The sequence below is a fragment of the Mauremys mutica genome, chromosome 2, assembly GCF_020497125.1.
Source record: "Mauremys mutica isolate MM-2020 ecotype Southern chromosome 2, ASM2049712v1, whole genome shotgun sequence".
Taxonomy (NCBI): domain Eukaryota; kingdom Metazoa; phylum Chordata; order Testudines; family Geoemydidae; genus Mauremys; species Mauremys mutica.
The window spans coordinates 251,537,452-251,563,874 of record NC_059073.1 but is presented as its reverse complement, the minus strand read 5'-3'; the positions used below and the strand labels follow the sequence as shown (position 1 = coordinate 251,563,874).

The following is a 26,423-nucleotide window of genomic DNA, read 5'->3' as shown; positions in this document are numbered from 1 at the left end:
TATTGCCAGCCCCACTAAAAGAGTTTGCTGGGATGGCTATACAGGCAAATCTTTTCTAGTGTAGACTAGGGTTCTGCTCGTTACCATCTGCTCAACTGAAAAACTCTAGTCACCTCCCCCAGCCATGTGGTTTTCCCACCACTTAGAATCCTCATTATAAGATGGCTATTCACCCTGTTTCGGGGAGATGAATTATTTTATGAATCTTTTGTAAAGGGAAATAGAATTATTACCACACAAGTGGATTAATGGGTCCTCTTATAAAGAGAAGTCATTCAAGAGTTCCTCAGTAAAGGATATTGTTGTCCTCCTACTGTATACTCTGTATGCACAGAATTCATGTCCCCCGCAGATTTCTTTGCTTCCCCATAGAAAAATGACTTTCTGATGCACCATTTCCTAGCTCACAGGTACATCGTTTCGGGCACCCAAAGCAGCTGGTGGACAGGTTAATCACCACAGGGTTGGGGACAGCCCAGCCAGTGGCTCCTACCCTGAGCCAGGATCAGCTCCTAGTCCCGGCTGGACTGGAGGCAGGGGAGGGCAGGATTTCATCTTCCTCTGCAAGGAGTGGCTGGGGATGTATCAGACCCACCACCAGAAATCTCCCCCAGCTGCAGGAAGCTCAGCAGCCTCCCCTGCTTTCTGCCCCCATCGCTCCTCAGCTGCGGGGTGAGGGGTCACTGTATGGGGAGCTGCTCTCCCATCCGCCCAACCACCGTGCATCTGGACCTCCCATACCCAGAAACCCCCATCAAACCTCACCCAGTACACCCAGAACCCCGCTAGCTCTCCATACCCGAATCCCACCCCACTGAACCTCAACCCCTGCATCTGGAGCCCCCTTGCACCCAGACACCCTGCCTCTGGACCCCCACCCCTGTACCCAGACTACCCCTCACTGAGCTCCCTGCACCCAAACCCCCACCCTGATGAGGCCCACCCACCTGCACCACTCTGATCCCCCACATCCAGACCCCCATGCCGCTGACCCCCAACTAGCTGCACCCACCCCACCAAGCCCCACTTCCCAATAACCCAGACCCCTATGCTGAGACCCCACACACAGACCCCTCCGCTGAGCCCCAACCACTTTCACCTGAAAGCCCTGGCAGAGTCCCATTGCACCTGCACCTAGAACCCGCCCCCCAGGAGCCTCTGTGCATCCAGATCCCCCCCCCACCTAGACCCCCCACTGAGCTGCCTGCACCCAGATTGTCCCACAGAGAATCCTCTAACCCCACACCTGGGCCCCTCCACACTTGATCTTGCCTGGTTGAGCCTGCCTGCCCCACGCCTGGTGCACCTGGTGCAGAGAGGCAGCGGTTCAGGGTGTTTCTGGGGCAGGCCCAGGCCTTGTGCTGTGTCAGGGTCAGGTGCAACCTCACCACTGAGTCTGTGTCACGGGAGTGAGGGGTGGGGGCTGCAGGGTGATCTCCCACCTTTGTGCAGCTAGTGGCCTGTGCTCCCCACTGCCTTCACTAACTTTGTCTGGCCTGCAGAATTTTAAAATATTGTAAATAAAATCAGATGTTTTAATTTTTTGGTGAAGAATTTTAAATTTTTTTTGGCACAGAATGCCCCCAGGAGTATCCTCCTTCCTAGTAGAATTCACTATATCGTAACCCATTTCCATAATATACAATTTTTAAATCAACGTTAAATATTCTTCTGTAGAATAGAATAGAATTGTTGTACAACTGTTGTTAATTAGCCAGCCTTATCACAAAAAAAGAAAGCAAAGCTTACTAATGTGTTCACCTTCCAGAAGGGTTAAATTTATGGTCATTTATTTCGTCCTTTCCTTTGACTGCCTGTAATTCAAATCTTGCTGCTGCTACTTTGTGTGCATGTGCGTGGGTATTTAGTTGCACTTATTAAGCAGACATCCTAACTAGGTAGCCATTAAGGAGTCCATAACACTTTTTATGAGAGTAGAGATGGTTAGGTTCAGCCTTTTGACCAAATTCCAACTTGGATAGTACTCTCCTCACTTAAATACCCCCTGCAGTTTCAATGAGATCCTGTTCTTTCTTTCCTGTCCCAAACTGTGTAGTAGCATTGCTGTGAGCTTGTTCTTCATAGGATCAGTGCCAGTGGGGTGCTTCTCACTCCTGTGTAACACATTTCTTTGCAGGCTGCTACAGGTTGGTCAGTGATGCACAAATGCAGAGAAGGCAGTGTGTAAAGCCAGAATAAGTTAAGTGCCCCTATCCTGAGGTATTAAAGTTTTCATAAAGTCCCTGTGTGGTATTACTCCATACTGCGTAAAACAGCCACAAGTACCTACTTAATGTGCTTTCTGCTTTGTTACCAGAAGTATTAGGAGGCAACCTTTTCTTTGGAACCAGAATACCACAACTGCTCTTGTTGTTAGTACTCATCCACTTAGTTTTCTCTCACTTCTTGTTGATCAGAATATACTTGTTTGACACTTCCATGGTATTACTGCTATTGCTGCCTTTTATTAATAATGATATCTTAATAATAATCCCCCACTGTTAATTCTTCCTTCCTTCTGTAATCCGAGATTAGCTGTGCCCACACTAAAGTTAGATTTACTGAAAGTTTTCGTTCTCTCTTTAACTTAGCCAGTTATCTTTGTTTCACCAGTAGCATTTCCCATTCTACTAATTCATTGAAGTCTTTGAAATGCACCTCTCCAGTACTTCTGTTGTAATAGCAACAATGTTTGTAATAAAAGAATTAACAAAATCAGTACACAAATCTAAAGCAGAGCTGTGCAAGCCTTCCAGCAATCTGTGGGCTTTCCCATTGGGCTGTATCACAAGCCATACATGGGTAAATGATTTGCTCTTACACAAATATAAACTCACAGTCAGTGTCCCTTGCAAAACTGGAGGCATTGCCTGTGAGTTCATGAGAATTTGAAAGAGTTCTTTGCAGACCAGAAGTGGGCCATTGACCATTTTGTGGATTGTCAGTTGTGGGTTTTATAATTAAAAAGAAAAGAAGCATGCTGAGGAGAACAGAAAGAGAAAATTACTCATAAATAATACACTTCACTGTGCACAAACATACTATTAAGTTCTATTAAGTTCTGGGGGGGGGGGCGGGGTTGTATCAAGTATTTCTGGAGGGATAGATTCTCCCTCTAGAGATCTCTAGAGAGATTTATGGGTTTAAGTTTGTAACGTATTTCACAGGGTGGCTAGCTGAGGAGTGTCAGACATTTTTTCCAGATTACATTTTTAATTAAGGTCTATATGCCAACCTGTAAAGTTAAGACTGTATTAATTCCCCCTTGATCCTCAGTTGGAAATTCCACTATGGTGAAGGGAGTTCAACAGATGTTGTACAAAGAAGACTCTTAGGGTACGTCTTCACTACCCGCCGGATCGGCGGGTAGCAATCGATTTCTCGGAGTTCGATATATCGTGTCTCATCTAGACGCGATATATCGAACCCCGAACACGCTCCCGTCGACTCTGGAACTCCACCGGAGCGAGTGGCGGTAGCGGAGTCGACGGGGGAGCCGCGGACATCGATCCTGCGTCGTGAGGACGGGTAAGTAATTCGAGCTAAGGTACTTCGACTTCAGCTACGCTATTCACGTAGCTGAAGTTGCGTACCTTAGATCGACCCCCCCCTCATAGTGTAGACCAGGCCTTAGGTAGTAATTAAACTTATAGCTAGTAAAGCTACTGTTGCATTCAGCATCACTCAGTGGGAAAAATTGTATAGGTCACCTCTAAGACCATGGCAATTTTTTCCATTGTTTCTCTCCCCTCCGCACATCTTTGTGCATCTCCTTTCTTCCTCTCGAGGGTGTGCGGAGGGAAGGGACATTGCTCCTGACACGCTTTTTAAATAGGGGGGCCATATCCCCCACTTTTTACAACCTGAACACATTCATAGCTGGGAGGGAGCGCATGGTGGCCCAGCCAGCATCTAGATCCCACTCTGCTTCATGCCACAGACAGCATGCCGGCCAGGTCTCACTGTGTGTCATGATGCTTCTGGGCCCATGGCAGTGGCTCCTCTGGGTGCCGGTAACTGGCTGGGTCTGGTTCATGGAATGAACCCATCACCTGAGGGCAAGGGCCTCACCAGGAGGGAGGCTTCGGTAAGGAGCAGGAGGCAGGGGATCCAGGACGGTTGGGCTAGGGGTGTCTCCCTGGACCCCCCCCTCACTTATGCAGTCCTTCCAGCACCAGTGACTGTGAGGGGAGAGTGTTTAGCAGGCACTAGCAGCTTCAGGGAAAGTATCTCCTTTTCTTTCAAGCCTCCCTTCTCCCCCCCCCCCTTCTGAGCAGCATGTGAAAAACAGGTGCTCAGAATCTGCTGATGATCCAAGTGTAAATACCTAGATAGCCCTACAAAGAGCTTCCCTAGCATACTGGGTTATGTCTACACTGCACCTGTGACCGAGCCCCCCAACCCAAATCCACAGATTTGTGTTAGTGGGGCTCATGCTAGCGCACTAAAAATGGCTGTGTAAACACTGTGACTCGGACTGGAGCTTGGGCTCTCAAGCCTAGGGTGGAGATGAGTGTGTGTTGGGCTTTGGGACATGGGGAGGGGGACCTCCAGAGTCGTCGTTTACACAGCTATTTTTAGTGCACTAGTGTGAGCCCCACTAACACAGATCTGTGGACCAATTGACTTACTTTATAATTATAAGGTAAAAAGGAGAAAGTAAGCATTTTTTCAGTAATAGTGGGCTGTGACACTTTTGTATTTGTCTGATTTTTGTAAGCAAGTAGTTTTTAAGTGAAGTGAATCTTGGGAGTCCGCGAGACAAATCAGACTCCTGAAAGGGGTACAGTAGTCTAGAAAGGTTGAGGTTAGGGGACAAAGGAAGGCACTCTACCCTCAGTTCCTCTGACCCAGAACATGTGAGAGCTCAGCAGTCACAGGTGAAGTTACTGACTGTGCTAATGGCTAAGAAAACAAATCTGTTCACTGAAGCTGTCAGTGCAGCTGCTCTTCCAATTGAACTTCATCTGCAGTCCTGTCAGCTTTTACCCTGATTTACTTGAAAGCAAAATGAAAATCTCTGATCACCTCCAGGATTGTTTTTGTTTTTTATAATAAAATACAATTAAGAAGCAATAAAGTGCTAGACAAATCTTTCTTAAAGCACATTGGCCAAAATGGTGAGTAAAGTGCTTTAATGCATTGGACAGGCTCAAGACATGGGTTCAAGTTAAGGTACTGTTTGTCTGTTCCTGACCTTGGGCAGTTCACAGGGCCTGGTTCAGTTCCCCCGATAGTCAGTGGGAGTCTTTCCATTGGCTCTGATAGGCTTTGGGTAAGACTCAGAATCAACCTGTGCCTGGGTCCCCTACCTGTAAAATGCTGATGATACTTTCCTACCTCGGATCTCATGAGGATGTTCAAAAATCCCAGCTTCTTTTTGAAGAGTCTGTGCCCCTCAAACACAGATGGGCTGAGCCACAGATTTTTTTTTAAGAGGTGCCCCTGACACAACCAAGAGTCTGTCCACTCTGCTGCATTCAGGAAAGGTATTCAAGCTCACAAGAGTCCTGCTTTCTAAATATCATAATGTAGTTGTTCTGTCTGAATTAGCTTTCCAGGGAGCAGCGCACTGAGGTTCTGCTGTAGGAAGCACATGTGAAGCAGGGTAAATTGAGATGACTGCAGTTATAGGAGTTGGACTTCTAAAGACTTGTTTGAATCAGGGATTCTGGTTAGGCCCATTGTAGGGATCAGCAGGATATCTAGACATATAAGAATATTGCACAAATATCCACCCTCTCTCCCCGCACACACACAATTGGAGCTCTGTTATTGATGCATTGGCCATTTTAGAAATACTGTAGCACTGTTATATCTTGGACCATAAGTTCTCTAAACAGCAAAGGCAACATGTCTGGCCTCCTGAACCCACAGTACATTGAATAAATGGCCTCTTATTTAAAAACAAAAACAAAAAACAAAGGCCCTAATGCTTCAGTGAGCTCCATGTGGGCACAGGGATCTGCTCGCGTGGCGCTTAATGCAAGTTCAAGACCTTAGTTGGAAAAATAACCAAAACTTCTAACAATGGATCTGATTCTAGTGTTGTGCTGTACTTTGAAAGTTGAGTACCAGGCTTAATATATTTGCTTACAAAGTGAGAAAAGAATTAGTCTTGATACCAGCCATTTTTTTGCACCGGGAACTCAGCAATACAGTGAGCCCATTTGTAGTATGGCAACAGACTACTATACCATGCCTCCTTTACATTGCAAATGTATCTCTATCAAGTAATGAGGTTCTGTTGTGCTGTGCGTGTGATATTCCCTGTGCAGAAGGAATCGCAAATTTTAGTGTACTGTCATAATGAGAGAGACTTATTCCATGTGTGTCTTTTAACCAAGCACTAGGCCAGAAACAAAGTGTTTCCAGCATTCAAGAAGTACAGTATATCTCACTATCTTGGAGTGGGATTTTGCTCTGGTAAACTGTTGTGTATATATATTTATATGCAAACTAAAAACCCAGAGCTAGATCCTCGTGTGGTGTAAATTGGTATAGCTCCACTGACTTTAATGGTACTGTGCAGATTTTATACCAGCCAAGGATCTTGCTGAAAACATGCTTGTTTTTGTTTTAAAAACTAAAGAGCAATACTGTAATGGAGAAAAGTAATTTTCCTTAATCTTAAAATACTTCCTTATTGTTTTTATCATATTAAGATATATCAACTTGGTCAAATTTATTACAGGGTTTGAGAAGTGATGGTAGCGTTCAACCTTTAAATGTCATGATGAAATGGTATGTTTCAGCCCATGCCTATGAGATTGACACTGTGATGTTCATTAGGAATTTGTGTGTAAGTGATCTATGACAACTTTGTGGTCTTCAAAAATGGCTCTGATACAAAAACAGCTTTGCTGTTTTGATATGTCAGCATTTCCAGAAAGACCCACGTTGTATATCCCCCAGCCGCACCAAGTTCCAATGAGCTGGCTGCCTGAGCCAGTACAGCAGGGCTTGCGAAAGCCTCGTACGGGTCTTAGGCTTTAACCTGTGTTCAGTTGAATTAAAATCAATGGGAAAATTGGTAACAAATCATAGAAGGCCCAGTCCAGAAGAGAGAGACCTCCTGTACCTGCTTGGGCAAGGGCATTCCGTGCACTACACACTGGCTGTGCAGCCAGGATGGCAGACTCCCAATTGCAAAGGCATACTTCTCCCTCTCTCCATTGTAAACCAGGGCAGATGTTAAAAGGCATCAAGGTCTGACAACAATTGTGCCTGTCAAGGAGGGACCCATTGGGTGGAAGATGAGAGTGTTCCCGGTCCTCCGAAAGAAAGACAGAAACAGTCCTTATCACTCTCCAGTAAATGGCCAAGGGCCAAGGCATCCCAGCTGTAGCAATCAAGAGCAGTGGCCTCCATCCACTCTTCAGCAGCTGTGGTTTGAGGCTCCTCACTTAGCTGTGAGGCTTGGTTTTGTTTTTAATGAAAACCAGGCAGTCTCTGTAATTTGACAGCCATGGGGCAGCAATATACTGGCAACTCCAACAGGCTGAGCCAGCCTAGCGTGGAGATGGGAAAGAGAGATCTGTCCAGGACGGGGGTAGATCTCTTCGGCGTGAGCTTTCCCTCTCCAGCCTATGCCAGCTGTACAACTCCCAAGTGTGCAGAGGCTTCTGGGTTATTTTTGTCACTGGGAACAGCAGGCTGACTTTTGTTCCACCCATGATCAGCCTGCTGTGGAGCCTCCCGCAGCTTGGGCAGCTCAGAAAGCCAGAGAGATGTTGGCCTGGCTAGGGCTGTAGGATTTTAGGTTACTACCCTATCCCACGTCTGACATTTAATTGGTTTATAGATGTCAGGGAGCATCCTGAAGCTAATGAATTCTCTTGCTACTTATTTGACTGGATGCCCCTTACACATTTCCCATTACAATCGGATTGTACAGAGTACCTTGTTCATAAGTGATCTGAATAGATATGAAAAGACATTCTAGGCAGGGGTTAGAGAGGGAGAATGTTTCTGCACAATGGAAAACCTACCAGGGACTTCAAGATTAATACCATTTAATTCTGAGCATTTGCTTCAGAGCTGCTTTTTTCTCTAGTGAAAATTATACAAAATAGGCTGGGCTTTGATTTCTTTTCAATTTTGATTGAATTATAGGCATATGATTTTTAAAAATGCAGCTCACTGACAGCTACTGCTGCAAATACATAAAGAAATAAATCCGAGGGCTTGATTCTGTAACAACTCCATGCACAAATCTCTCACCCAACTAAGCAGTTAGGAATGCAGATGAATTGAGCATTATCAGTGCTGCAGTATGACTCAGGATTTCACATTCTGCTCCGGTGCAATCTATAGGCTGCTTTTCTTCCACTGAGTTCCATAAAATATTAGCCAAGGGACATATTCAGCATGTAGGCTGAGTAGCCAGACGGAGCAGCTGCATGGAAATGAACAAGGAATCATCTTGATACACTAGAGTAATGTGGCCGTGGAAGTACTGCACCAAGACAAATTGTCCCCTCCAGGCCACAAAGCAGCTGTGGAGCAATTCCACAGTGGTTATTGAAGTAACCCGGAATTCCAATAAGATAATCACCTGCTTTCCCCATTTGGTTCCACCCCACTCTGGCTCACCTGCTTCCCATCTCTTGGGCACTGCTGTGCAGGAAGCTTGGGTGGAGCTGGACTCCATAGGGGGTATGCACCCCATGCAACCTCCCTCCCCTATCCTCTTACTCCCGCTCCAGGCTCTCTGGCAGTGGGCCCTCCAAGTGGTGGTTTCAATTACCTCTAAACAAAAAGAATTGTGAATTTAGTTGTACTATCAAAGTGCTACACGTGGCACAGAGCCAGTGATGAGAGAAATTCCAAACATTTGGTGCGAGCAAATACCTAAAAGTAATGAGAACCATTTCAGCTCTACAAAAGTAGGCATGAAAATCATATGTTAAATAGGTTTCCTGATAAGATTTCTTTTACTTTCCGCTTCCACTCAGGCCAGCGGTACAGCAAGAACAGTTTCCTCACCCTACTTTGCACTTCTTATTTTGGTCCTGGTCAGAACTAAGCAGCGTAAATATGAGTAAAAGACATATAATTAAAAAAGAAAATCAAGTTCAGCTTGTGTTTTGTTCAAGTTTTGTGGAAAGGTCAATACTAACTTTATCTGGCCTGCTTTTCTCATCTTTACTGGCTTGTCACTTTGATCTTATTTGAAATAGATTTGATAATAAAACACTCTTCATGGATGAAAGTAGGCATTTTTCTCTGACATAATGGAATGTAAAAATGCTACAGAATGCCTGAAAGAGTTTGTCTTTTATTTTACACACACACGATTCTGCTTTTATTGATTTCCCCACTCTACGCAGAACAAAATATACTCTAGCAACTTGTGTATTTCATGCAACACTATCACTTACCTGCACAGCAGAAAAGAACTTGCTTAGTAGGGTGCTTTATTTGTTGGTAAACATGTTTTTCTCTCTTTCACAGTCTCTGCATTGCTCTTGTGGATGCTGTAGACATTATTCATCTGTCACTTGAAGTTATATCTTATTTTTTTGCCCAGAGCTGGTGGAAAAATGTCAAACTTCCATTTTTTTTTAATGGAGGAGACCATTTTTCATGAAAAGCAAACAAAAAGTGCAAAAAATTCAGCCTGTTTTTCAAAAGCTCTTGTTTTCTCTTAATAAATCTGGGCTCTAAGTTAAATGTGCCCAGTGGTTTAGCTTTGAATGTCTGAACTTCACATTGAAATGTGTATTCTGTCGCACATTTACCTACTGCATGTGATGAAATGGTGACTGCTGGATTTTTGTTTCCACTGTTATTTTATATCAGTTGTAAATGTTCAAATTATCAGGATAGAATAGTGTAAAAACATAAATCTAGCAATAACAGGAACCTGATTTATAAATAAAAAAAAGAATTTAAATTAAATGTCTCCGATCTTGACTCAGCTCTTCACAAAGATTGTTTTTGTTTCTTTCATTTGCAGGATGAGCGTATCTCATTCCAGTGCAATGAGTCTCTAGTCTGTGCATTTCTAATATAAGGAATCTCTTCTCTCACCTCTTTTCCTTTCCTGTTTTTAAAAGAGATGAACATTTTGATGGAGGTCAGTGGTTGGAAAAGAAGAGGGGGAAGTTGTTGTTGTTTTATTGTACGTATTACAGTAGCATCTAGAGGCCTCAAAGGAGATCAACACCTCACTCTGCTAGTTGCTATAAATACACATAATAAGAGACAGATGCTACCCCAAAGAGTTACACTGTAAACAAAAGACAGACCAAGGACGAGAGAAAGGAAGTGTAGTTATCCCTATTTCATAGATGAGGAACTGAAGTACAGAGAGAATAAGTGACTTGCCCAAGATTGTACAGGAAGTTTGTGGCGGAAATGGGAATTGAACACAGATCTTCTCAGTCCCAGTCCTGTGCCTTAGCCATTAAGTGATCCTTTCTCATTTTCACTTTTGATTTGGTTAGTTTGCTGGTAAGAGATTGTATGGAATTGCTGCAGATTAGTTACAGTGCAGTGAAGCTTTAATAACTGTATTTTAAGTTATCTCGTGGGCAGCTAGAACAACGGGCAGATGCTCCTTTCATTGTGTATAAGTCCAAATAAATAAATGGCTATATGTATGTATCCTCAAATATGTTGGTGCAACCTTACCTGATGAACACTGCCATTTTAGAGAAGGAATTGATACAATTTGCCAATCTAGGTAGGAATCCCAGAAAATTTAGTATCTTCCAAAAGCTAAAATTTGTTTGCCCCATTGCTGATAGATGTGGAAGTGTGTAATGCAAAATTATAGATTTATTGCCCCTAAAGGAAACTGAACTGCCGAGCTCCTGGTGTGAAAACAATGACTGGTATCAAGACAATTCCATTTCTCTTTCTCTCTTTCGAATATTAAGTCTGACACTTAACTGCCATACATCATGCCCTGCAGAATAAGACAAGGAAGCATAGATGCAATTCTCAGTCATCCGACTTTGAGCCAATATGTGCAATATTCTGATAGTCACTATATCTCTTTTTAAATTTTTTCTACAAAAGAAGATTAAATGTGAAGATGAAGAAAGCTGCTGATGGTCACCTATTGCTATATACCTCTCCTGCTCACTGACAGTGGAAGCCAGGCACTACAATGAAATTGGCAGCCACGGTGAAGGTGGCGATTATTTCGCTCGGGGTGAACGCTCTTGAGAAGAACTTTGTAGTAGTTTGATCCGCAGAACCATTTTTGCCCCTTGTCAGGTTGTCCTTTCTTCCTTTGTTGATGGCTGGTTTTGAAAGCTTCCAACTACCTTCCCTGTAAACAGAAAAGGTTTTGGCAAGTGACCTCTCTGCACAGAAGGAACGGCAAGAAGATACCAAATAAACAACTTCTCCTCAGCAGACCAGAAAGGAATTTCATCAGCAAAAGAGGAGGCCACGTGAGCAGTTTTTGCTGTAAGTCAGTCTGGATTTGATGGCCTTATGCTTAGGGCAGGTCTACACTACAGCTGGGACCGACGCTCTGAGATCGAGCCACCAGTGGTCGATTTAGTGGATCTAGTAAAGACCCACCAAATCGACTGCAGATCACTCTCCAGTTGACCCCTGTGGTCTACCTCTGATGAGAAGAGTAAAGTAAGTGGACAGGAGATTCTACTCTCCACGGTGTAGACCCTGCGGTAACTCGACCTAAGGTACGTCAGCTCCAGCTATGTTGTTCAGGTAGCTGGAGTTGCATAGTGTAGGTTGACTTATCGCGGTAGTATGGCATAGCCTTAGCAACCAATCTACAGGCAGTCAGAGTAGCTTTTCTGACTGGGAAAATCCTTCTCTGAAAACAAAATGGTGAGCGCTCCTGGATCTCATCAGGCTTCTGAGTTTTAAAAGCCAGCACTGCTGGCCCTCCTCTTCCCACTTTTAAATCCCTCCCCCCTGCCCAGATGCCAGAGTGCTGCTTGACTTCCTCTTCCACTGGGATAGTAGGCAGGAACTGGCTGACAATTGTCCAGTTTTCAGCTAAATGAAACATTTTGTGAAATGTCTGCTTCCTGCAGAAAATATCGACTTTTTATCAAAACACGACCCGCCAAAAAACTTCAGATGAGAAGAAAACAAAAAGATGATTTTGAAATGCCACTGTGGTGCCTCAGGGGAGTTCGGTTCGGGTGCCTCATGCTCCCATTCTCCTCTCTGGTTTTGTTGTCCAGACAGACATTGTCTCCTATATGATGCTCCACAGCCAGGGATTCTCATGATGTACTGTGTGGTGGATCAGCTAGTGGGGAGACCATATTTGAAATCTTCTTAATGATTTTTGGAAAAAATAAAAGTATGAAATGAAATTTTTCTAAATGAAAAATGAATGAATTTTTGACAGTTTTTCCCCACACATTTTTTTAAAGGTCCAATTTATTTGAGGGGGGGGAAACAAAACCTCTCAAACACCTCTTAGTTCAAAACATGTTGATCTGCTCTGAGGACTGTTTGAATGGATTTGCTTTAATATTTATCCATCAAGAGTTGACCCAATACATGAAGAGTCTAAAAGAGAATACAGTAAACAGCCAGGAGTTCATAGAGCCTGTCTTTAACAAAGTGTAACTCATTGGCCTTCTGGTCTTGCTCACACTCCTGCCTTATCATTGCAAACTTCTGGATCTGCTTCTGGCTGGATGGTCTTTTTGTGGTGGTGGTGGCAACCTCAAACCAATGCCTTTCTTGAGGAATACCAGGAATTCTTATACCAAATATTAAGGAAGTTGTACATATCCAGATATTAAAGCACTGTATTCTAAGAGTTCTATTTTTAATAGGATACAGCTTTGTATATTCTGCAATTGAGGTGAATCTGCTGGCCCATTACTGGGTACTCCACCACTTCAGAAAGAGCTGGAGGGAAGGAATTGAGCCAAGGGTCATACTCCAAGGGACCCAGATCAGCTAGTCAAACTGTGTTACCAGAATGGCCATTATGCAACATTATGTAATAATTTTTGCTCTCTGAAGAAAATATAGGACAGTATGACTCATGTTGAAAATGTGATGCTGTTCACAAGCTCTGATGACCATAAAATAAAGGTCGGCTTGGATACCAGGGAGTGCATTAGTGAGGTCTTTGTAAAACTAATTTAAAAAAGCAAAGCAGCAGTTTCTTTTCCAAGTCAAAAAGTCAAACCAGTTACAGTAAAATCCCATTATTTCCCAAGGTGCTTTAGCTATTTTAAGTGTTTTATTACTGAGCCTGCAGTTTAATATGACAGTGGACACCAGGAATTTACTCCTTCAAATTGGTGTATCGAACATGAGCATAAAGACCAGCGTCCCTTAGGATAAGTCATCACTGCAGTTGGCCTGGGTGATCAGCACCCAGGTCGCAGCACCCCAATTAGCTAGCCCAGGGTATGAGCAGCTATGCTTCAAAACCCTACCCAAGTTGCTGTGTTCTCACTGGTGCTGGGTGCCCATGTGTGGCACTGGGTCTAGAACTGGTTAGGAATTTGTTGACAGAACCCTTTTTCATCAGAAAATGTAGAACCGCCGAAACCAAAACTTGTCACAGAAATGTGTCAGTTTTGACAAACTTTTCATTGGGATGGAACTTCTCAGTGAGAGAGACACAGACAGACACAGACGCATGCACTACGAACTCCCACCCTCCCCACCCCAAAGGGCCAATAGTCCATTGGATAAGGTACTTACTTGGCATATTGGATACCCAGGTTCAAGTCCTTGGTATGAACCAGCAAAAGCCTCAGGTGAGTGTCCGAACCGCTGAGCTATTGGCTTTCCTGGGGTGAGTCTGGTTTTGCTTGTTTGTTTTTTGTTAGGTGAGTGGGTGGGTGAGAAAATATTTGAAAGGTCCATTTTCAAATGCAGAAAGGGAAAAATGGTTGAAATCTTGAAAATTTTCCTGGGACAGGAAAACAATTTCCTGCACGACTCAGACCTCTAGGGGTGCATCCGCTGGTTCTTTGTGCTGCCATAAGATGAGCCATTTCACGATTCTTCCCAGTGAATTGTGGGTGAACTTGTCTGTCCTTCTGGACACACAGAGTTAATTGTGAGAAGGCATTGGAGGACTATCACCACTCAAGTGATTTTTAGTCTGGATTCTTGCTGCAAAGTGGAACACAAGCTGGAACCCACATGCCCAGCTGTGCCTGCTAGCCTGGTTAGAGAGCGCTACTAACCCCGGTGTGTGGATGGGAGGAGGATTAGGACCAATACTGGTGTAAAAGCCTGAATCAACTCTGCAGTGAAGACATACCCTTAGAGATAAAACTGCATTTCCCCTGCCTGACCCCTACATTCAACATGCTAACAACATATTAGCTAGGTGGAATGTGCCATTGCTAAGGACAATATGCAGCCATTTTACAGTACCCTCTTTTTCAGTAAATTGGCTAAGATAAATACTTCCATATCCCTTACTGCATTGCACTGGCTTTCCCACAGAAATCCCTCTTTAAACCATCCCTGACGTGATGCCTACAAAATGCTTGGTAATGCCTAGGCAGTGGACAGGGAGTTTATTCCTCCTTATTATGCCAAATAGGATTGTTTCACTGTTACTTTGTCCTCCTTGTTGGTCATTTGTCTTTATCTGTTGTATTTTCTCGTATGTTTAGACTGTAAGCTCTTTGGGACAAGCACTGTCTCTTTGTACCATTCATAGAACAATGGGGTCCTGATCTCTGATTGTGTCCAATAGGTGCAGCCACCCTATAAATAATAACCTAAGTGATGGAATACCCCGGTTGTCTTTGGCAGAAGAGTCACTGTTGACAACAGAAAAAGTGATGTAGAGAGTTTGGGTCCTACTATGGGCAGAACTTATTTTGTAGCTGGCTCCCAGATGCTGTGAGTGTATTAGAATATACAGACAGAAAATGAATAGGAAGGTGAGGGGAGGAATTGGTCACAGGTTAGTGTGAAAAGTGCTCAGACAGCAAAGCCTTTTGTATTGGTTCCTGTGTCGTTTTGGAAACCAAAGTTACTTCCTTGTTTCTCTTATTCTGGTCCCTAAGATTTTAGGTTTCAGATTTCATGAACTAGCTTTGATTTCTACCTATAAAGTGCAGAAAAGGTGCTAGACACTAGAACTGTGGCTCACTCACAGCCTAATTTTGCCATTCTTTCTTTATATTGCTGCTACTGACTGAAGGAGAGTGTGTATATATATACAGTGGACATCAATCTCATCTCAAATATTGGACAATTAATAAAATACTGATAATGTAAGTGTGTCTTATTGAGAGGTCCTGAATAATTTTCCTTTATTGATACAGTTACTTGGAGGGGTTGCTCATTGAATTGCTGAGGCGTGCTGCAAAATCCACGTTTTCAAGCCCACTTACCGCTTCACTTGGAAGAGCTGGAAAAAAATCTGTTTTTAATCCACTGGCTCCCTCTGCTGGTATGACAAAATTATAGTGCATGGTTGCTGGTTAGAAGAACTGATTATACAGAGCTAGAGGCAAGAGAAGAAAATGGCTCTGCAAAGAACTGTATGAAACTTACTTGATTATGACACAAGTGAATCAGGGGCAGTTCCTGGCTTCTCACCCCTTGCTTTAGCACTATACACACACACGCTCCTTCAGTCAATAAGAGTAATGAAAATAAAGAAGAAAGGGGACGTTAGGCTGTGAATGAACCACAGTTCTAATGCACAGCACCTCTTATTCAAACTGGAATTAAACACTGGTTTTGAAATATTGAAAATGTTTTATAAACATTAACTACAAATACAACTTTAATGCAATCACCAGGATGTCTGTACATATCATATCTGAGTAGTCATATGATCTTATTACTCTTGCCCTTCGCTCCCTGCTCCCCTTTGTTTATTTTCACTAGTTGTCACATTTTAAATGCTCTATTTGTTTACTGTATTTGTTCGGATCACTATGCATCCACCTAAAAGGAGCACCTTTTAGTTAGAAAACTCTTCAGCAAAAGGGTGATGCCTTTGTGTTTGTGCTGTAAATCACTCAGCAAACTTGGATGATTTTTTAAATATAATTAATCATAGAGTTAAAGCTTGCAGCACAGCTTGTAGGTAAGTATTATCATATCCATTTCTCAGATAGGAAAACTGAGGCACAGATAGGTTATGTTACTTGCTGAAGGTCAGAAAGCAAAGCAGCAGCAGAGCCAGAATTCTGAAACCTCAGCTCTAAACTAACATGCACAGGCCCCTGCCAATGCTCTGGTTGACCTTACATAAATTTAATTTTCATAGTGAACATCACAGATTGCTCAGGCCATTCCAACACTCAATACATAGATATATTATAGCAGACACAATAAAAAAGATTTTAAAACCCTTTCATAGCAGTTATAAAAAAATGAAATCTCCTCAGCCAAGCCCATCCCCTAATGCCTCAGAGAAAAGAGAGGCTTTGCAGCCTGCCTTCAAGCTTAACAAAAGTGGTTCTGCTGCACCAAGGGAGGGGAGTGAATTCCAGAGGTGAGGACCTCTCATGAGGACCCATTGCCAACAGCTCCCTCTGTTTTACATTGAGGGGGCTCCACCTTGAGTGCCTCTGCTGATCTCAGTTGTGCCAAAAGAGACAAGGAAAGAGGCAGTCTCTCAGGCAACCAGGTCCCGCACCATAAAGGTTAAAACAGGTAGGTTAAAACAACCCTTTCGATTCCACACAGAAACTTGATAGCAGCCAGTGCAGTTCCTCAAGCACAGATGTGAAATGCCCTTCAGGGTGCAATTGCACTTAGTAAACTGGGAGCTGTGTGCTGAGTTCCAAGTGGTCTCAGTGTGTGACCCCAAATAGAGCGCATTACAGTAATCCAGTTTAAAGGTGATAAGGCATGGATATCTCTAGCAAGGTGCACTTTGGGAAGGAAAGGTCATGCTCTTCTCAGAAGGTGCAGGTGGGAAGGAGGGTTCTTGGTCATAGTCATAAGAATCCAGGTTCTACCTAAGAAACCTCCTATGCTGCTTAGCATCTCTGCTATAAGAAACTACCAGCATCTTTTTTAAGTTACTCAGAGGGGATCTTTTCGTTCCCCTCTAATTTGCATTATAGCATTTTTTGCTCACCTGGAGTTGCAAGAGCTCATTGCCTGCTCTCACCGTCATCTTTACTTCTTATTTACTCTTTTACCAGTGATTTCTTTATCGCTACCTCCTCCCTGAATAATCAATAAAACAGAGGGCTGCTAGAATTAATCCTCCTCAGATTTGCTTTTGCTTTGAGACATGACTGCTTGCACTCATTTGTACTGAAGTTAAGAAGAACGCTCAGGAACAAAACTGCTAGAGATAGATTTATGAATGAGTTTTGGATACTGACTTTTCATAAGTAGAATGTTCATTCATATGCATTTACCTGATTTCTAATATTAATTTAAATTCCAGTGATAATTTTCAGTATTTTTAATAAATGTAGCCCCTAGACATAATATTAATTGGTATTTTTTAATGATCAGTTTGTTATAAATCAGATTTTAAAGCCACTGGTCATGGAGGGAGGGATAGCTCAGTGATTTGAACATTGGCCTGCTAACCCCACCCAGGGTTGTCAGCTCAATCTTTGAGGGAGTAAAAGTCTGTCTGGGGATTAGTCCTGCTTTGAGCAGGGGGTTTGACTAGATGACCTCCTGAAGTCCATTCCAACCCTGAGATTCTATGTTACTGTAGAAAGTAGTTACTGCGAACGACAAATTGGAATCTCAATTATTTAAGAATGTACAAAATGAAAATTTAAGCTACCTCCCTAACCATCTATTTCAATTTTTAACTATTCTACAATACAATGTCATCCATCCCAAGGCATTAGGCACCCTGGGCACTCTTTTAAAAACAGACCCACCACTACACCAAAATCAAATACCCTTTTAAAACAGATGCGTTAACATTTAATTTAAGCCTTCCCACATTGTCCCTCGGCCTCCTAGGGTGACCAGATGTCCCGATTTTATAGGGACAGTCCCAATATTTGGCGCTTTTTCTTATATAGGCTCCTATTACCCTCCACCCCCTGTCCCGATTTTTCACACTTGCTGTCTGATCACCTTACGGCCTCCACACACATACCCCACTACCCAGCCCTACCTGTTACCCATCTCCTTACAGATCGAGGAGAAAAGATGAGCCTGGGATTCTCAACCAGGCCCCAGCCATTGTGCTCAATGCAACCTTCATGCATGGAGGTCTTTGTTCAGCTAGATGGAAGATAATGGTGTTGCCCCTTTAAGGACTTCTTACAAGGGGTGGCGAGGAGGGGGAAAGTTTACAGGGATAGACAAGAAGGGCAGGAAGCAGTTGGGGCCAAGTGAGAAGGTCACTGCACTGCCCTTCCTGCTAACTGGAAGTGGGGGATTATACCCCATGCAGCTGTAGAGAGATCCTGATTTACCAGTGCCAACCCCGGAACTTGGCAAAAGGACTGAGTTCCCTCTTGACCCGCTGTAGGCATTCTGCCAGTTGCCCTTTGCCTTGGGGGTGGGAGGGAATTTGTCCCTCACCCTCAGATTGGCCAAGGCGGAATGTTGGTCTGGGACCCATTGGGGGTGATGTAGCGGGTTGGGTTATAATTTTGCAACTTAGTACATAAAATTTGTGATTAATGTCCAGTGCACATACTCAGTATGGAAAGGATACAGTTATCAGATAAAATGGATTGGAGAAGGATTTAAAGGAAAATATCCCTTAAGGAAGCAGAGTAAGGGCGTTTGGGGCTCCTATCTCTTGTACAGCGGGGAGCTGTTCTTTTCCTAACCCCTTTTAGCCCCCTTTCAGGGAGCTGAGGAAGAGGGTTTGGGGCTCCTGAAAACCAAATCGTCTCCTTCCTGCACTGTACAATTTGTTCCTGGGTACTCCCAGGTATTCTAAGAGAATAAACCACATTCATCCCCTCCCCTCCCCCCCACGCCCGTCGGCTGGACAATTGTGCTTTGACTTAATTAATTTAACACAGTGGTCCCTTCTGGCCTTAAAGATGTAGGGTGAAATCCCCACTGAAATCAATGACATAAATCCTATTGACTTAAATGGGGTTAGATTTTACCCTGTGAATTGATTACTATTTTTAGTATAATTTTTATGAGTGACACTGTTAAAATTTCACAAAAACTAAATGAAAAGTTCTAGAATTTTTAGTGACTGAATTAGCAAAGTTGAGTGAAAAATTGCACATTGTTTCTGATGTCGTGGAAAATGTGTTACTTCAGAATTTTCTCCTGCTGAATCCCCAGGGTTGCAGCGGTGCTGCATTGGCAGTGAGATGCTCTTACTAAGAGGGTGAAATAGTTTACATTCTGCATCCGATGAAGTGGGTATTCACCCACCAAAGCTCATGCTCCCAAACGTCTGTTAGTCTATAAGGTGCCACAAGACTCTTTGCTGCTTATACTTTACATTGTGTCATAGATGCTGTGGAGTTTACTCCATGTTAACAAGGGGCGGGGGGAGTAATCTTAATTCATTGCTGCCTTGCACCTTTTGTATTCATTTACATCAGTGCAAAGTAGATGTAAATTGCTACCATTCTGGTTTGATAGCATTTCACGCCCACTTTGCACTAGTGTAAATGACTGCACAAGGCAATGGTGAAACAGGTTGTGTGCGTGCAAAAGACATACATTTCAGGATATATGTAGTGCTGAAACTGTTTCATTTTGTACAGAAAAATGTGTGTGAAACATATGTGCTGTAGCAGTGATGAGGGCTGCTGCACAATCCCCTGGGTAAAGCATGCGAGTGAGAATAAACCACATGCAAGTCACATCACTTAATGCGCTGGTGGAAGATGCTCAGATATTATAATGATAAGGGCAGCATAAGAACCGGCACAGAAGAGAATAGAAGCAGAAGCTGTTCTGTGGGTAGCTGTTTCTACAGTCTTTCAGTTTTTATGAGCACTAAATTCATGTAAAATTAAGGCCAGTCGTTTTAAGTTCTGGTTCCTACTGCATTCTTAGGAGTCTGGTTCACCATCTGTGTACATGAGCGGTTCTCAAACTTTTGTACTGGTGACTCCTTTCACATAGGAAGCCTCTGAGTGCAACTCCCTTATAAATTAAAAACATTTTTTAATATATTTAACACCATTATAAATGCTGGAGGCAAAGCAGGGTTTGGGGTGGAGGCTGACAGCTCACGACCCCCATGTAATAACCTCGTGACCCTCTGAAGGATCCCGATCCCCAGTTTGAGAACCCCTAGTGTACATCTGCTATGCTACGTAGCAGTTAGCAAGCTCTTGGAGTTGAAAATAGTTATATTGTATATGCCCATTCAGTTTGTTCAGGATTACAAAGATCTAAATTTCCAGTGAGCTCAAAGGCCTAGTCTGAGCCATTTCTGCTTTCTGTGATGAACAAATAAGTTGACGTTTGTCAGTGAAATGTCAGTTTTAATATATGTATCATCGGATAGAGTCCAGTGGTTCTCAAACTTCATTGCAGCGTGACCTCTTCTGACAACAAAAATTACTACCCGATCCCAGGAGGCGGGACCGAAGACCGAGCCTGCCCAAGCCCTGCCGTCCGAGCCTCGCAGCCCTGGGCGGAGGTGGGGGGAGGGGCCAAAGCGGAAGCCCAAGGGCTTCTGCTCTGGGCAGGGGAGCATGTAACCTTGGGCTTCGGCTTCAGCCCTGGGTGGTTGGGCTTGGGCTTCCAGCTTGCTGGGGCCAAGGGCCAACACCAGCCTTGGCAACCCCCGTCGCAACCCACAGTTTGAGAACCCCTGTGATAGTCCAATTTACTGACAAGGGGTAAAAGACTGGGAGTCAGGGCTCCTGTGTCTGGTTTCTGACTTTGCCACTGACTTGCTGTGTGACAGTGGGTAAGTCAGTTAACTTTTTTCTTCCTTAATTAAGCTTAAGTACAGATTGTAATGTAAAGTGCTTTGAGCTCTGTGGAAGAATGGCTCTATATAAGAGCCACGTATTGCCAGCGCTAAAATTAAAGAGATCTTTTTTTCTTTCGCGAACAGGTACTTGGAACACCAAATGAAGATACGTGGCCTGGAGTCCATTCTTTACCCCATTTCAAGCCAGGTAGGTTTAAACAACAAGTTATCAAGATTTCACTCTTTCCCAGAAAATACATTAAAAATCTTATATGCTAGCTGCCAGAAGAGTTTGAGACAGTGCTCCTAAGTTTTAGCACATTTACTTACTTCCTAATGGACTTCTGCAACATTGTTCCAAAATAATCGGAATAGTTTTGCAGGATAGTGGATGCATTGTAAGCATACTGCAGTGCATTCATTTTAGCATTTCACATGTGACTATGTTAGTTGGCTTTTGACTTTTAGCCATAACTTCCCTTTGTAGCACATTAATATGACATTTTGCACAACTACAACATGTTGCACAACAATCTTACGTTTCCTGTGAGTGGTAGGGTGATTAAGGCCAGTATTACCAGTCAACAGGTGCAATATTTATAAATTATAATGTACTGAAGGGGGGAACCAAAGTGATAGGAAAAGGTATCCTGGAAGCTGAAGACGGAAACACATCTTATTCGTCTGTCATTGTTTAGTATACTGTATTATCTAACACTTTCTGCAGTCTAGTTTTAAATGGCCAAACTGATGGTGCTTCTGTTACTACTGTTGGAATAGTTGAATAGAGTTTAACCATTAGGAAGTTTCCCTTGCTACTAAGCAAACACCAGTAGGTAACCCTTATAAGCCAGGATGCAACCAAAATGATGTTTTATCTGTTCCACAAGTAGACTTCTCTTTTAAATTTAACCTATAAATTGCACCATTTAGGCTGGAAGTAGGTACCAAAGTCTACTGCTCTGTAATGGAATCCAGATTCTACTCAGGTGAGGTCATAATTAAGTTAACAAGTTTGCAGGATTGGGGCTGACGTCATTCAAAAGACCTGGAAAGAAAGAGGGTGATGTACAGCTGCTTATTATAGAATACTATAGGAACCCTTCAATAATAGCACACAGCTATTTAATAAATCTGGAAGGCTTTTATCCTAACACTTTCTAGATTAAAAAAAAAGATTGTCTCTAAAATGCAAAAACAGTTGTGTGTAAATTTAATTGTTATTAAAGAAAACACTATTTTCAGAAAAGTTCCAAAGAGATTTGTTGTTTAATACCCTGGGATATTGGAAGTGGAAAAACAGGACATGTTTTTGGCTTTGGTGATGCTGTATTTTTGTCACTAAAAAAAAATGGAGTTAAATAAAATGTTTTGAACTGTAGATGGCAGTCAAGAAACTTTCTCTTTAGAGAATGGCTTAGAAATGCATCAAGCAGTGAGGGTTTGTTCTGTCCGTTTTTGCAAAGGGACATTGGGAAATAAATTGACAGCTGGCATTTAGTGAAATGTAACAGAGGCATATTATTTTTAAAATGACCATTGTGTTGGATTTGTTTTTGTTTCCTCTGTTACAGAGTATGGATTTTGCCAACTCTGAACACATACCAACCATAAAAATGCAGTAATGAGGGAAAAAAGATAAATGCAACATGGTAAATGGTCACTCAACACTTTCCCCATTTCCGGAAGGGTGTATAGAGTGCTCTTTGTTCTTTCAGCCTTTCTCCACCCCTATGAAGTATGCAGATTTTCAAGCCAAAGTTGTCATTATCCTGGCTGATGAAGGTTTTCATCTGTATGGGGCCTGTTGCTGCAAGGTGCTGAGCACTCTTAATTCCCATCCACTTACATGGGGGTTGAGAGACTTCTGCCCCTCCCCGTGGGGAAAAGGCCCTTTTTGCTGCGTGTGTATGCTTAGCTCAGAGCTCCCTTTGCCCTCTCCACCCTCTTGGTGCACATGGTATTCTTGGCAAAATGATGAAAATGTGAAATAAGCCCTTCTAATACGTTACAAAGATGCATAGGTTTTGGTTTATACAACAGTAGGGATGAAATTTGCCTCACCTGCATGAAGCCTGGGCTTTATGCTGGTGAAATGCAGAATGACTGGGGAAGCAAAATCCAACACCTACAGCATAGGGGTTGGGCATGAAGCAAGCCGTGCGTCATATCAAGTACTGCATCCTACAGGCTGGGCTAGAATAACACCACTTTTTCGGGCTGCTAGGGACATTGGCTCTGGTTAGGAATGTATTACATGGCCCTTTCACTATCCAAAAAGCTGCCCCTCATGCTGACTTGTGTGTGGCCCTCAGGGAAACCTCCCTGGAGAGCACAGGAGTTGCATAGTCTCTTTTGCAGCTGCTCAACCAGCTCCTTACCCTTCCTGTAGTGCTTAGATGGACCCTCTGCACTTGGATGAATTACCCCTATAGGAGATTTTGCGAGTGAACTTGGTTCCTGAGTAACCTTGTACTAGCAGAAGCAAAGTTAATGCTTTATTTTAACGCTTCTCAGATTTATAATTTTGAAATGGCTTAGTCTCTTTGTTTCCTTAGTCCCAGAGTACAATATAGTGAACCTGAAATGGTCTTGCCAAATTTGAATTGATTCCATCTGTGTCCAAGACTTATGAGTTTATTGTATTTAAAAATAGAAAGCATGGAATATATTTTCTTTTTCCAACAGTTTAAGGAGTGCTGAACAGTCAGGCAAAATTTCTGTGTGTGTTGAGTAGAGCCCTAAAAAAGTAACATCCCCTTCTAAACATAAATATATGAACTATAATTTAAGCTTAGCAGTTGCAAACAGTAAGGACAACAAATTATTTGAAAGGAAAGAAGTGCAAGAAGAGCACTAATGATTAGAACATTAGCATCCGCTCAAGGCAGACTTTGATGTTATAAGCTTAGCTGCTTAAAAGCATAAAACAATGGAATTTGAGCAGAAGGTATCAGTAATAAATAGTGACTGTAGTAAAAAAAAAAATTCTGGCAACTTAATTAAATATCTGTGGAGTTGAAAAAAAACCAAGCAGAGTTTAAACAGAATTTCATTTTATTTGTTGTCTGCATTTAGGTGTAGATAACTAATTTTTTACACTGTGATTCAGTAAAACATGGTCCCTGCCTCAGGGAGCTAATCACATTTTACTAGGGAGAGACAAGTAACATCTGAAAAACACTGCTTTCGATGTTCTGGGTTGCTGCGTCTCCATTCCAGTGTCCATAGGCCTAATTGCTTATGTCTTGAAGTTAGCAAAAGCAATGATGTCAGGGATATTCTGCTGAGATTGGTCAGTAGTGAGAGAGTGATATCCTAAAATGTGAATAAACTTCTCTCAGGCTGAATGATGAGTCCACTTCTTATGCCAAACATAGAGAGCTCTAAATTAGCCACCTTCTTTTGTGTCTGGGTCTCTCTCAGTCTGTAAATGGGAAAGTAAAAAATTTGTATCATTTATTTCACTCCTGAAGAAGGCAACTCAAATATAGATGGTTTTCCCGCCTATTTTATCTGCAATGAAAGGATATGCACTATCCCTTTGTTCCTTTGAGATAGCGCCGTATCATCCATATCATTAAAGCAGTTTGAAAGTTGTCTGCTGTGTCATCTCCTATTGTTCCTCAGCCGTGCCCTCCACCAAAACCATCCTGTTTGTGTTTGCAAGTACTACTATCCCATCTAGTAAATCACCTACTGGGTTGATTTTCAACACTGTTTTTCGTCTAAATACTTAATTTTAAACGTACAAAATAGACCAAATGGGAGAGATCTGCCTTCCTAACTCAGTTCCAAAATTTTGTAATCCTAAGGTAATAATTGGAGATATGCCAATCTCCTAGAACTGGAAGGGACCTTGAAAGGTTATTGAGTCCAGCCCCCTACCTTCACTAGCAGGACCAATTTTTACCCCAGATCCCTAAGTGGCCCCCTCAAGGATTGAACTCACAACCCTGGGTTTAGCAGGCCAATGCTCAAACCACTGAGCTATCCCTCCCCTCCTGATTCTCTTATAGAATCTCCCTGTGCTGTGTTCAAATGTCATCTCTTCCAGCCTCGTTATGTAAGCCAACATGGGACATGTGTGAGCACTGTTGTAAAGAAATGATCCATGCTCAAATGAGCAAGATGTTCAGGGAAATGAAAACAAAAATTAAAGTAAATCTATTATTATTATTATTATTATTATTATTTATTATTATCATTGGAGTAGAGCCTAGAAGTCTTGAGCATTTGGGGACTCCATGGTGCTGAGCACTGTACAAACGTATAGTAAATGATGACAGTGACCTAACGAAATCTGGGTTGGTGCATAAGTATTTACTATGGACTAGCTTATGGCTTTGCCAGAAGGCCTGAGTAAGGGGCAATGTGTAGGTGTGTTGCCCGGGAACAGACCAATTACTTCCTCCTCCATGTCAGCTCAGTAGTTCTGGCTCGTGTGTTTGGGGGGATGGAGGCATGGGTCTGCCTCTGCCTCTGCAACTGAGTGGGAGAGGGAGTAGCAGCCCCAAAGAAGCTGCTTTCCCACTCACAGTATGACCTGTCATATAGGTAACTCATGCGGGGCAGGGAGGCACATCTGACATCCCCTAACTTCCCTGCATGGGCATATCTAGTAATCTAGTCCAGTATCTGTTTTTAACGGATATTCATTTTAATAATCTTTAAGCGTAGTTTATTCCCAGAGCATCCATACACCACGTACAAAAGAGAGCAGCTGCCTTAAAAACATCCATGCTACATTGAGGTGAAATGTGAACGTATTCCCTTCTTTTTTTTAAAGTTAAAACTAATGTTACTAAGTAAATGGGTATATCCCTCACTTCCTGCAGATTCCTTTATTTCCACTCATCTTTTCCTTTATAAAAAGAATTTAATGCAAGTCTGGTCTGCTAATATCTCATGGCATGACCCCATCTAGGAAAACATTTTGAACATTGCTGAGGCAATGGCTTTCCACCAGCGTAGAATGGAGAGGGATTGTCTTTTGATACAAATTGGTTTATTCTATTATTATGAGAATGTGCTGATAGCTGGACGAATGCTTTTCTATTGGCCCTACTAAGACAACTTCTCTCCTGGCACAGATTGTCTCTGATGTAGAAGAAAAACTAGCAAGCTTCAGGCAACTTGTTTTGGGGCCACCTAATGACAATTGGGGTTTAATACACAGCAGTTCTAGGTATTTTGATCTATACCTGCCCCCAAAGAAGTAGGTCAGCGATCAGGATAGAGTCTTTCCTTCCTAAAAGAACATAAGAATGGCCATACTGGCCATAATGGTCCATCTAGCCCAGTGGCCAGTGCCAGATGCTTCAGAGGGAATGAACAGAACTGGGCAATTAGTGAGTGATCCATCCCTTGTCACACAGTCCCAGCTTCTGGCATCAGAAGTTTAGGGACATCCTGGGCATGGGGTTGTGTCCCTTACCATCTTGGCTAATCCCCAGTGATGGACCTATCCTCCATGAACTTGTCTAATTCTTTTTTTGAACCTAGTTAAATTTTTGTCCTTCATAACATCCCCTGGCAAAGAGTTCCACAGGGAGGACTGTGTGTCATGTGAAGAAGTACTTCTCTGTTAGTTTTAAATTTGCTGTGGATTAATTTCATTGGGTGACCACTGGTTCTT

The 26,423-nt window shown here is 42.8% G+C and overlaps 1 protein-coding gene across 3 annotated transcripts in view; it reads left to right on the top strand.

The window, feature by feature from the left end:
* CDK14 (cyclin dependent kinase 14) overlaps window positions 1-26,423 on the top strand; it is a 543,410-nt gene that overhangs the window by 369,419 nt on the left and 147,568 nt on the right. For all 3 annotated transcript variants that reach the window (XM_045003530.1, XM_045003531.1, XM_045003532.1), the window contains one exon: window positions 20,930-20,993. In XM_045003530.1, coding sequence (XP_044859465.1) covers window positions 20,930-20,993 — 64 coding nt within the window. The remainder of the gene's footprint in view (window positions 1-20,929; window positions 20,994-26,423) is intronic.